General features: G+C 40.6%; 1 protein-coding gene across 2 annotated transcripts in view; it reads right to left on the reverse strand.

Moving 5' to 3' along the window:
• Nucleotides 1-715: 715 nt before the first annotated feature.
• The window catches only part of LOC137286630 (uncharacterized), a 35,963-nt gene continuing 22,997 nt past the window's right edge, over nt 716-13,681 (reverse strand). For both annotated transcript variants that reach the window (XM_067818582.1, XM_067818584.1), the window contains exons 9-16: nt 13,298-13,415; nt 12,973-13,035; nt 12,043-12,211; nt 6,474-6,559; nt 5,932-6,099; nt 5,283-5,352; nt 4,579-4,719; nt 716-4,166 (exon numbers count right to left, since the gene is read on the reverse strand). In XM_067818582.1, the coding sequence (XP_067674683.1) occupies nt 4,089-4,166; nt 4,579-4,719; nt 5,283-5,352; nt 5,932-6,099; nt 6,474-6,559; nt 12,043-12,211; nt 12,973-13,035; nt 13,298-13,415 (893 nt within the window). In that variant the 3' untranslated portion in view covers nt 716-4,088. The remainder of the gene's footprint in view (nt 4,167-4,578; nt 4,720-5,282; nt 5,353-5,931; nt 6,100-6,473; nt 6,560-12,042; nt 12,212-12,972; nt 13,036-13,297; nt 13,416-13,681) is intronic.

A 13,681-nucleotide genomic window follows, 5' to 3' on the forward strand; every position in this document is an offset into this window, starting at 1 on the left:
CACCGTTGTCAAGGAGGAACGAAACATACAGTGTTGGCAAAGTATATATAGTGAGGCTAAGAAAGATAAGAACACAACAGGGTGGGGAGTGAGGTGATGAAGCCAGTGGGTAAGACAATGGGGGAGGGGGCGACAACATCATCAGCAGCCTCCGCCATGCCAGCGGAAGAAAACCTGCAACTGTCGACAACAAAAACCCGAAATGTGTGATTTACAAAATATACTGTGATTGTTTACAGAGCTATATAGGTGAAACGTCCCAACTGATCAACACCCGTGTGAAAGAACACCAGATATCACTCACAAAGTCCGACAGCAAATCAGCCACAGCTGATCACATCCAGTCTAGCCTCAATCACCTCATCAACTGGGCTGACATCACAATCCTGGCCAGCAATCAAAAGGACCTCACCAAACGCACTCACCGAAGAAATTCATATCAAACGTCAAAAGCGTACTCAGTCCCCACGCTATTGTGTTAATTACCTTGTCTTTGTTAGCCTCACTATATATACTTCTTGTTATTCATAAAGTTTGTCAATCATGTACTCCCCAACTTCTAAAATGCCACTCAAAGAAGTTGTCTGGGTGCTGTTGGGAGGAGACAACTGACATTACAAACATCCAGATGACGTGTCTGCAGGCTGTAGGGAGAAAGAAAAGGGGCTGCACAGACTGGGCAGGTGCAGATGTTTCAATCACAAACACAGTAATATGAAAATTACAGTTTATTTATCCAAGACAGAAGTAATGCAATCACAATGTAACAACACACCAAACAGTTCAACAATTGATCACTTTGGCTTAGCTGAGTAAAGAACACTCAGTAGAAACATATTTCACTGATTTCTAATGTGACCAGTTAAAATCTTTCTGTGGTAAGTATGTGGTTGAATGTTACATACAGTTGTGAAAACGGAGTGTGAATGGATGTTGTAGGTATCTGTGTAGTCTTAACAGTGTAAACATCAGGACTGATGTTCTTGGGATGACACGGCACAACCAAATGTATAAATAAAACTATGTATGAATATTAAATGAAGTGTCACACTTCAGAAACACACAGTAACAGATATAAAGGTGAACAACAGGACAATGTTGAAAACTATGGCCCCATTGTGTAGGCGTGCATTCCTAATTTGAAGTCCTATTGACAATGTGACCTTTTCAACAAATCAATAGGTTAGTTTTCATGGGTAAAAGTAACCTATTTTAGGTTTGTTAAGGTGTTCATGGAATCTGTTGTCTGTGTGAGGTTCCCCTTCTGAATGTCTCTGTAGTCCTGTATGTAAATGACAGTCAAGACTCAGGTGTGGAGAAGCATAACTCTGTTGGTAGGATACAATTAGCTGAAACTGCCTTCAGCTCTGGTCAACAGTTCTGACTTTAAACACTGAAATAACTGTTACACATGGATGAACTAGGCTTCAGACCATAAGCAGCTCAGTAAATATGATTCCATTGATTGTAAACCAACTTTGACAAACGTCATAATGTTTAGGCCTTAAAAAAATGCGCATACACTAGTAAAGCAGTGAATTCCTGAGGACAAGCACAATGTTGTTTATGCACTTGATCACTTTGTTTTGCTTCCATGTAATGCAGGTTCTGGGTTGGAAAGATGTAAAGATGTTGGCACCTCATGACTTGTCAGTGTTGGGTTCCATAGATCTATAATATATGAGACAGCTGATTCAGACTGTAGGTTTGGTCATCTTAATACATACCATAATAGCTGATCACCTCAGTCAGCAGGGACCTATGTATGTATATCTGCTTGCTTTGAGAACACATCCAGTGTATTTACTTTTCTTATCAGGTCTACTGGGCATCTTCATATTACTGAACTTTGTTACAAGAAAAGAGATCAAAGAGAGACCTGCTTAAATATAGAATGTGGAATATTGCTTGGTGGATCTGTGATTCAAGAAACAAACACAAACCAAATAGTAATTCTCAATAAGAAAATTAGCATATAAAATCCAATACCATGTAGATTGTGAAGCCTAGCCCTAACCAAAGCAGTGGAAATCCCTTCAAAAGTAGGCATGTAAAATCAAAATATTTAGAATTTTAGCCATTGGACATGTTTAAAGAAATAGCATGAATTCAACATTTATACATAGTAAATACAACTGTACCACATCATCCAAACTTTCCCTTCATTTTACAACAGTATTAACTCCTGTATGGCAGCTTACACTGACGTATATTATCTGTGCCCTCATGTAATCCACTGAAAGAATGCTGCCATGCTGTATAATCCCACTGGTGCACTGGCGATCAGTGAACACACTAAACAAGAAACACATACAAACATGTCTGCTTCATTACAGCAGAATGAGTATAAGTAACATAACATGATCTTGGGGAAAACAGTACATTAATGACTAAATAAATTATAGATTCAGGTAAATTGTGTTACTCTGTTGCCCACAATAACCAATTGCCATTAGGGTTCCTCCATCTTTCTACAGGCTTCATGTGAAGTCTAATTCAACTGGCTTGACTTCATAGTTATATGTACTAAATCACATCTACTAAACAAGTAATTCAACTGGCCTAACAATAACCGTATGTCCTGAAACACATTTATAAAACATGTAATTCAACTGGTGGAACATAATAACAGTATGTCTTGAACCACATTTATAAAACATGTAATTCAACTGGTGGAACATAATAACAGTATGTCTTGAACCACATTTACAAAACAAGGAATTCAACACTGGCCTCACTAGGCACATCTCCTGAACCACATTTACATGCATTCTACATGTATTTACAACACTTACAGACCTTAGATGTAGATGGGGATCTGTTAAAGGACATAAATAATACTTTCTTTGGTAAGGTATTAAGTGTAAAGCTTGTCAATATCACATGTCATAAATACATAACAAAGGAAATATCAATATTTATAACCAACAAATACGTTACCATACTTTCTGTAATAACAGGATGAACAATCATCCTTAGTAGTTGTGTATCGTGACTGTCTGAGTGTGTGCACATTAATACTGCCATCAGGTTCTACAATGGATGAAAAACAAGCATGTTGTATTCAACCATACTGTTTGCTGATGCTGATATTCCATCTATTGAAGAATGAGCAAATGAGTTTGGTTTTACGCCGCTTTTAGCAATATTCCTGCAATATCTCTGTGGAGGACACTAGAAATGGGCTTCACAAATTGTACCCATGTTCGGAATCAAACTTGGTCTGTGATGTGATGCTCTAAGGCTTTAACTGCTGGGCTACCCCACTTACCTTCTATTTAAGGGGAAGCAGCTGATCTGAAATGATTCATGTTTGTCAGTAGGTTCTCAGCACTGCCTGAATGCGAGTTGTGGGCACACTGTTATAATCATGTGTGAAGGGTCCTTATAATGTGATGTACAAAAGAGTATACTGGTATTCATTGAACAGTTTCATTATACATGTAACCCAAGGATCCTAAATAACCCATCAGAAACTGTATGTCTATATCACTGCTCCTGTCTGAGGTAGACCGAAGCAGACTGCTCACCCGTGGTGTCTTAAATGTCATCACTTTGGCTGATCACAGTTGACAAAAACAAATCATAGTACTACAGTAGTATGGCGATCAGACTGCCACAACGCAGTGATGAATTGTCACTGCACTGCCTGCTATGGCAGCTGTGAGGTAGGAAGACTTCCTTCCATTCACTTCTACAGAGGGGAACTCTCTGTGTACTGTCTGTTCCAAGATCTAAGCATAACTGGGTAGAGAATTACTGCGTTACATAGAGACTCATACCAGTTGGGTTACATGAAGAGTACTAGCAAGGGTGGTGTGTACAGTGTCATGGCTTTGAAGCAACAGTTTCCACAATCATTACAGAAACCATGGCAACATATGTACGTTTACTTCAGAAGTATATCACTCCACTCCAGCATAGAGAGAGATCATGAATCGAAACTCGACATAACTCCACCAGTTTGGGAGTTTCATCACAGATCAACAGATGTGGAAACCATTGATTACTTATGGAATATCAAGATATTCTCATGCTGAGCCTATCACAGAAAGTAATGTCATGTATTGGTGATGTGATTAGCCTTGTCAAGACTTGGGCATCCATGACAAGAAATAGGGTAGATGGGCCAGAAACTCGATTTTGGTTACATGCGATGAGCTGTCCTGAAAAATAAACAAAACATTGTTCATCAAATAATTATCACTAATCAAAAACAAAAATCTTGTATGATTTGAGATTGTAAGTGAATTAGTGCTCAGTAAAGGTAAAATACATTCTTCATATATGCGCAGACAATACTGTCTCAAAAAGAATGATTTCCAAGAAAACAAGTTTGCTGTTTAACAAATAGCTACCATACTCCAGTGACAGGATGTCAGTCTGATAATTGTGGAGTCTGGACCAGACAGTCTAGTTATTGATGTCAAGGGTACAAATCTTAACAACTGGGAACTGCTGATCTGCCTCCACCAAGTCAGCATGCCTAGCTACCCAGGATCCCGTTCTGGTAAGCTGCCTACCACATCTTCACTGATTACACAAAAGATATGAAGGAAAGTGTACATGATAACTCACGATGCCCATTGTATTTGTGATCCTGGTCCACAGACTGTGGTCAGACTTCAAGTCCTTCTCTAGTCCAGAACACAAAATCTCCTGCAGGGACTCTGCAGATATCTTACCCCTGTTATTACGGTCAACTTGTTGGAATAATCCCTGAAAATATAACTCATGTCATGTACATGTGTCAACCACAAATGTGTCTGGATACAATGCAGCAACCCTGGCCATCCCATCACCACCTTTCAAAGATGTCCCATCCTTAAAACAGATTGCCACATCTCTCCAGAAGCATGTATATTTTACCATGTAGGCAGATCTGGAGGGATACAGTAGAACATATTCTCAACAAACACATACATAGCAAACTATTCAAAAGGGTGAACTGGCAGTTAACAATACTAACCCCTGACAGTGGCAAATCAGCGTTGCCACAATAACAAAACACTAGCAATACGAAAAACACAGAAACACATTGTGATTGCTCATAGGAAGAGTTAACTTTTTCAAATTATATTTCAGTCCATTCCAAAATAATGAATTGTGACATGTTTAAACAGTAGATGTATTTGAGAACTAAGTTCATGTGTAGTAAACACAACTAGAACAAACATGTCCAAGAGGCAGCCCCACATGTTAATTTACTTGACAAGGTGAAGGTGTTTTTAACCTCTGGGCACAATGCACATATGTTAACATCTAAAGAATGTGACACTCACCACAAATTTCCGTATTGCAGTCGCCAAGCTGTTTGTATCCAGGTCCTGGAAGGCCATCTTGGCATCTCCCCTACAGAACAAGAAACTGCCCTGAACAACACCAGTAGCAAGGAGGAATATAGCTGAGGGATCTCAGATAGTCTCACAGATCCAGTTAGTCTCTCAGATCCACTTCCAAAGTGTCTATTTTATCAGGTATAGGGTATATATTCAGTATATTAGGTCTAGGGTATATATTCCATATATCAGGTTCAGGGTATAACTTTCAGTATATCAGGTCTAGGGTATATATTCAGCATATCAGGTCTAGGGTACATATTCAGCATATCAGGTCTAGGGTATATATTCAGCATATCAGGTCTAGGGTATATATTCAGTATATCGGGTCTAGGGTATATATTCAGCATATCGGGTCTAGGGTATATATTCAGCATATCAGGTCTAGGGTATATATACTTGAATCATCTGAAAAGTAAGGTATCTGTATGAGACCGCATCTTAGCTGTATACAGTGGTGAAAACAATATACCTCCATATAGTAACCTCGGCATGTGGAGCTATGGAAAAAATCAACCTGTTGCAACAAAGGAGATACCATACCCTAGTGGTGCATATTCACTACATCATGTCTAGATTATCTTATGCTCACCCTAGGTTCTCCAGGGCTTGAGTCAGTTGCTTCATGTTCATAAAGTCCTCGACATTGAAGGCGTCACTGTTTGAGCGAATGATGTCATACACCTGCTTTGTAAACAGCTCCTGTGTCTGGGACAGTGTGTCTGGAATCTGTGTCTTCAGCTGGTTATAGTTAAGATTCCTGTGAATCAGACACAAGTCTCTGTAAGTGACAGTATAGTTTCTCTAGCAAGGCCAGCCAAACACACAGGCTACACAAGTTCTGTGTACATGCTCAGCAGAGATCTTCCTTCACAGACAGCACTAGCTACGGTTTCAAGAATATTTGAGGTCAGTATCTTTAGTCCAATTACATTCCCAACTTAAAAACATAAGTTAAAAGTGGCTATGGTCATTGATGGTAAATACCACTTGCTTTGTGAAACATGCCATGCTTGAATTTGTGAACACCTCTAAGCTTGCAAATCATCCTTTGTATCTAACTGCATTAAATCATTGGCACTAAATCGACGTAGCCAATTAAGTGTTTTAGCATGAGTGACAACATGGCCTCACCCATCCATATCAGTGTCCAGACGCTGGAAAGTGGCACGAAGCTGGTCCTTCTCCATGTCCGGGACAGACTCCACCAACTCAGCACCCTGTGAAACACAAACTAAACACTGTAAGCAGATCGCCACCTCTCACACATAAACACCCTCCTCCCACATGTCCTCCTGTCCTGGAATACACATCATCATGCTTTAGAACAGTTCAGGTGGACAAAGGACACAAGATATGTATAGTATACATGACAAGATAGGTCACAACAAATTCAGCAATATGTTATTGAAATTAATCCCTCTTTTGAAAAATGTAATTTTGTGAATAAAATTGATATTTTATACCTATCCTGACTCATGCTTATTATGCTTATCTCCTCCCTTTATGCAAAGATAGTGGAACACTTAAAATCCCTTGAAATTCCCTTCTTTTGAACCCAAAGGAAGCCACATCAGTCACATGACCGTTCCTGTTTTTTCACTCTCTCCGTAATTCCCAACACGAGTGTTACTGGGAATTCAGCGTGCCTCTGATGGGTGTTTGGGAGGCTTGACGTCATGATTCATGTTTTTCCTTATCCTAACTCATGTTTATTCTGCTTACAGAATCGACAGAAATAGCAGTGGGTCAGGCCCGCCTGGATTCTTTAGACTGCCACATAAGCACGTCCAGTACTTCTCCCACTTTCAGGAACTATAATGCGTAAGTTAGGTCCTGCTCTTCCAGTAGTCATCTGTGAGATGGGTTGATCACACCCAGTGGAACCTGATGATATATAGATCAGCTAGTGTCCTGCTAATGTCTAATGCAACTGTATGTCAAAATTTCTAATCAACACCAGTCGCAAACCTTCTTCATGAACAAGTATCTTCATTACGAGTACAGGGTCATCATAATCACTCATGTTGGTCTGTTCAAGACGTGCACGTGGACTTGCAACCATTTCACTCAACAGAGCATCTTGGTCTCAACAAGTCACGTGATAAAGACTGAGGTTTTAGATATACTAGTTACTTACTCCAACTGGCTATCTATAGTAGCTCTTTCTTCATGATGTCCTCATCATAGTGTCGTGAACTGTCTTTATGTACAAGTAACTCATTTACAAGTACAGGGTCATCATTACTCACAATAAAATGGGGGTTTAGTTGAACTCAGGGCCTTTGTGGAACTGACAGTTGTTGTGGTACAACAAATGATTCAAACTGGTGAATACCAGCGACATCCTCAGTGGTGATGTCACGAGCTATTTCCATGTAGACACCAAGGCGGTTACTTCATGTGGATTGGAGGCTCATGGAGGTTCACATCCTGCTGCTTTGTAGGCCCTCAGTATAACAGCTCTCATCCATACTGAGAAAGTGTTGCAGGATACTTCTGTATGTGTCTCAGTAGATAGTGGGGTGAATAGGTGCCTGAACTCCTGGACTTAATTTGCCAAGGATATATTTTCAACGCTCTGACTGGGCATAATGATAAATCCTGTGTATCATGTGCCCTGAGGACTGTCAATAATCCTGGGATGTGGAATTGTTGTACCAGTTGTCCAGGCAGTTGAATTTTGGCGATTAATCTCGTCATAGTCCTTGGTGGGCAATCTCAAGATGAAACAGAAACAGGAATTTCTGTGTCAACAGTTCGATGGATGTTCAATCTAGAGGCTCGTACATGTCAGTGGTGAGATGTTGGAGTACAACATTCACATCCTAAGCTGGTGCCTTAAATCTGTGTTGTTGGTCTTCCATAGTAGTAGGTGAGCAATTCCAGCACTTGATCCCAAACCTCATGGTGATGATGAAGCTGAGTGCCACCACGAAGGTTGATACTGTAGAACCTTTAAGGCCTCTACTATGTCATAGGTGACATAAGTAGTCCGCTACTTGAGGATATCTTGCTTTTGATGCAGTGGAGTCCTTCCGCTTGGTGTATGTCTCAAATTGCATCCATTTATCATCATTGAAGGAGTGAGTAGATCTATGTAGAGCTAAGGTGACTGCCTCCTTTGCTCTAGTGGAACATCCTCAATGTTTCAAACTGGCTTAGATACAGTCCATACCTGTAGTTGTGAATGATGTCTGACTACCATGTGCTTGTTTGGTGTGTGGATATACGAGTAGGTTCTTCCACTCAGGGAGACTCAGTGATGGTTGTTCTAGTTCCTCGATGAGTACCAAGAACCATTCTCTCACTAGCCAGTAGGCACGACCAAAGTAAGTTGTAGTATTGTTGTCTATTTTATCTTTCCATTGACTTTCGGTAGTAAGACTGGAGGCGGGAACGCGTAGGCATTCATTCCTTCCCATGAGATGCTGAGAACGACTGTTGCCCATGCAAACGGATCTGGAACTGGAGATACGAATGTTGGTGTCTGTTGAACCTGGTGGCAAATAGGTTTATTTGTGGTGATCTGAATGTCTGACTGATGAGTCGAAACGATTCCTGATGTATCCACTCTGTTAAAGATGGTTGTACAGGATGTGATATAGCGTCTGCCATGATGATGCATGGGATGTGGCATGCCTTTATATAGAGATTCAAGTCGTCGACAATGTCAAAGAGTTGTAAGTTAGCTGAATCAACATGTGAGATCATGTTGAACCTTGCTTGTTTATGTGGAACACCACTATGGAGTTGTCAGTGTGGACCATCAGTAGTTTGTTCCTCAATGGTGTTGACCAGTGTCGTACTGCGTTGATTACCATTTTCATCTCCAGGTCCAAATTACTGCTGCAACCTTGTTGTCCCGGTGGGCACCTTAACCTTTTAACAACACATCTATGTAGAGATGACTTCTGCAGTTCAGCTCTGTGCAACATTGTGATGGACGTAGTTGTAATGGGCATAGTTGTAGTTTTCCCCTACGGTCAAGTAGACCCAGGCTGCTATTGTCGTAGTGGTAATGGAGAATCTACAACTTGCGGTGTCATGGCTTGAATCATCACAACAATATCATGTTGTGAAGATTCTTCTTCCCCAGAATGGAGAGCCTGCATCAGATCCATGTCTGACTTCATCAGGTGATGTGATACTGTTCTGTGTATGCCATGCTTGTTGCTGGAGTAATGTTTCAATCAGCTGAAGATACATGAAGATAGTCGGTGAGGTAGTATGAATAGATACATGCTTCATCTGTAATGAGGATGTTGGTACTAGAATCACTTCATCTTCAGATTGTCTACACTGCAAGTTGTGAGCAAAATGTCCTGCATGTGAAGTTTATTTAAAGATGGCTGACAGCAAAAAACATCTGTTGCTACAATCCTCCAGCTAAACAATGTTGAATCTGCTGTTCGAAGACCTCTTGCATCGTTAAGTCAATTGAATGCTGCTATAGAGTGCTATCTGGGGTGTAAAGAACGTCTTTCCAGTGATGAAAGGGTTGTTTACATCTGTAGATGACTTCAGGACACAAGAACACTAGCCACAATCTGCAAAGGGCGTGGTCCCTCAAAGACCAATCAGATTCCAAATGTAACGTCACTGGTGTTGCAGCCAAATGATCATCGTGAAATTTTGTGAAGTCGGTGCTTCCCTCATTAGCATTCTGGCTTGAGCATGACACATGAGTGAGCATGCGTATAAATGACTGACTAGATGCTCACAAAACATTCTGCCGCTCAATACTGACAAACTGTCCTTCATGGTCACTGTGTTGGTGTTCTTCAACTGAAGATTATACCATCGTTTTCTTATACGGATGTTGTGAAGCAATTGCTACACTTCACCACGTTGGTTCAGATTGCTGAATTCCTCGCTGCTTTTGCATGACGACAGGAGGTTAGTGCCAGATGCTTGGAGATGAATTGTTGATCATTCCTCGAAGAAAGTAGAGTAGATAAGATCATCTTATTCTCTTCAAAGTTGGAAACTTCTGGCGTTAAGCTGCAAACGTTAGTATGCTGATTTCTCAGCATACTAACATGTCGGTCTAGTACAGTAGCTCTCATTCCACGAATGTGATTGCTCACGCATGCACGCATGCTCCTGTAAAGAATGAAGATCTGTATTCAACGGTGATAACGACCCATATCTCAAGACGTAGTGTGCTGATGAAGCATACGATCATAACGACCCATATCTCATGACGTAGTGTGCAGATGAAGCACGTGGGGAATCCCTCCGGTTGAAATGCTGAAGGTGTTTGAGTGATGTCACTCGGTTGTGGAGTAAATCTCTGAGTGTTGAAGGACAAGATGTGTTGATGCTGATACTTTGTGGCAGCATGGAAAATAAGAGGTCACTGGACTCCCTTGATGGTGAAGTGAGGTTTGGCCCAGTTGTAATCAAAGATGTAATCTCTACTCTTCTTCGAATGCATTCACGAGTGGTCTGAAAGGGTTCACTGAACATTGCCCCTGCACTGCACCTGTGATCTTCATGTCTGTGTGTATCCAAGGAGTGGTCGGCATTACATGAATGCTGCCACACAGGCCTGTAGAAGTTTTTGATGACTGATGATGTCAAAATGCTGCAGTGGATGTAGATTCACAAAAGCATCCGAGGTGTTGATGTTGTCGATGTCTGCGTTGAAAGTAGATCTTCTGAAGGTTACAGTGTCGTAGATGCTGCAGACAAAGGTCAAATAGATGCTGCATGTTGCGCATATTCCCTGAAGATGTATACCTCAGGATGGTAGTCGTTGAGATTCATTGTACATGTCTTGTTTGTTGGGAGGGATGATATCATCACTAAAGGAAGAAGAACTGGTCCGTTGTTTCAGTTATGATCTAGTAGTTGAAGATCAGTCCAGGAGGACGTAGATGACTTCAACTTGATTCTGATGATGACCTCTTCTGTGTCCAGAACCTAGTCTCCACGCTATCCTGACGGTGTCCCCTGGGTACATTTGGCAATTCACTATAAACCTGAATATCAGTAGCAGTTAGCGCATGACTACCAGATGCAGTAAGAATTTAATTGTCAGATATGACTTGAGACAGCCTTTGTAAAATGTTTTAGCACATATCTGAATAGTAAACAAATACAAACAAAATTCTTACCAAGTTCACAGTGAACAATGGAAGAACAAACTACTATGCAAGGAGGATATAATACAGAACAGCCGCAGACAGCCATAACCTACACCAGGAGCACGACTTCATCAGTGAAAACAGAATCTCACATGATGAAATACATGTTCAACACAAAAAATCTGTAAATATATCAACAATTTAGTAATCATAATTAATACAGACCAAAACTGTATAATGCTAAATTTCGTGTAAAGGACCGAAATATAAAAGATATTAAACACAGTTTAGGGACTCAAGTTAACTCCAACCATCTCGTCAGGCGACGGAGGAGAGAGTGACAAACAGGGTTGCTCACGTGACTGATGTGGTGGGAAATGGGGTGGCTTCCTGTGGGTGAGTGTATTGTATGTTCACTTCAAAAGAAGAGAACTTCAAGGGAATTCAAGTGTTCCACTATCTTCGCATAAAGGGACGACATAAGTATAATAAGCATGAGTCAGGATAAGGAAAAATTGCTAAATTTATAGGTGCTGTAAAATAGCACCAAGAACAAGCCAAGAGAATTTCACCACCTACAGTCAAGACTAATAAACAGCTGTTGTACTGACCTTGAGTGGGTGAGGAGTTGTAGGTTTGGCTGGGGTGACACTGTGCCTGTCCCCTCCAACTGTCGGCCCACTGGTCACCGTCAGTGCTGCAGTAGTTGGTGGTGGTGGTCCAGGACTAACAGCTCCTGATCTCAAGTCATTGTGGTCAATCTCCATGTCACTATCAGGGCTGGAAGGAGAGTTACGAGAGATCTTCTAACACTGTTCTATATTGCCTCATCGGTATGAACTGATTCATAATTCACCTCTATTCATAATATACCATTACCATATTTCAATTGATTGTTACTGTGAAATGATTTTTTTACAAACAGTAGTTCATTCTCCAAACCAGTGTCACTTTTTTCACAAATGACTTGTAGGGTTTCGTATTGCTAAAATCTTTGTACTGCGATATATTGCGTAATGTGTTGGCGTATTGCATTATGTATTAAACGTGTTAACACATGGTTATGGTAATGAAATTATTGTTTCCTTTCTTTAGGAACAATGCCACTGGCCACTGTCAAGATGATCAGATGTGTTTGTACAAGGGATCAATTGAAACTTTCCAAATTGAAGACTTCATGCTAGAGTTTGGAACTTTCCCAATTTGAGCCAATTGGGGTTGTTTATTTCTACAACGAGTGCTGGTACTGATGTAATTTTTTCATTGATATAGTTTAAAGTCATGCAGTTATATTACCAATGAACATTTTCAAAACTATTAATGTAACACAATATAAAGTTAATACATCATCACAAAACATTACAGATCATGGTCATGTAAACTGCAGATCATATTGAGTAAACTGGTTCATGATAAGTGTACCGCAATGTATTGTGAGGCTTGAATTGTAATATAGCAGTTAACTGGTATTATCCCCCACCCCATAATGACTTGACAGCCTCCTGACATCACTACCCCGATACATAAAGGTTTCCACTCACACTCTAGATTTCTCATCTTCTATCTGTGGCACAGTAACTTCCACTCGGTCTTGACCTTCCAGACTGCAAGAAATAAATCATCATCATCATCATCATCATCATCATCATCATCATCATCATCATCATGATGATGATTGGAATACATAATCAATGAAGACCTGAATTTCTGGGAGTAACTATGAATGATGTACATTATGACCACACAAGTTTGCATTCGTGAAGTACAATTATTTCAAGACACACTGAAACAAATACACAAATACAACAGGTACCAAAGTGAAATGTCTGACGCTGACAATGGCCCCATGGTGGTGGCACAACTTACATCCTGCGGTTCTGGTCCGCCACCCACGCTGCAGGGCTGCGGTTAAGGGAGTTAGCTTCCACGGAGGGGAGGACGCTGTGTCGGGACTTGAGACTGGGATGAGACTCATCTCGCATTGCTGCAGCAGATGTAGGAGGCAAATGTAGCAATCTGATGTCATCTAGTACTCACAGCAGCCCTCATCTGCTCACATGTTTCTACATGTATTGTACCACTTAATGTTGATTGTCATTTGTCAGTACTCTGTAACTAGCATACTTAACATACTGGTTCATACATCATTTAAATGTATTGCAATATGTTGTGTCTTTGGAGTCCCTCATATATACACTACATTATCAGAGGCCAGTGTTTCTGTACATTCTTTGGTATCATGGTTTCAGT

The sequence above is a fragment of the Haliotis asinina genome, chromosome 6, assembly GCF_037392515.1.
Source record: "Haliotis asinina isolate JCU_RB_2024 chromosome 6, JCU_Hal_asi_v2, whole genome shotgun sequence".
Taxonomy (NCBI): Eukaryota; Metazoa; Mollusca; class Gastropoda; order Lepetellida; family Haliotidae; genus Haliotis; species Haliotis asinina.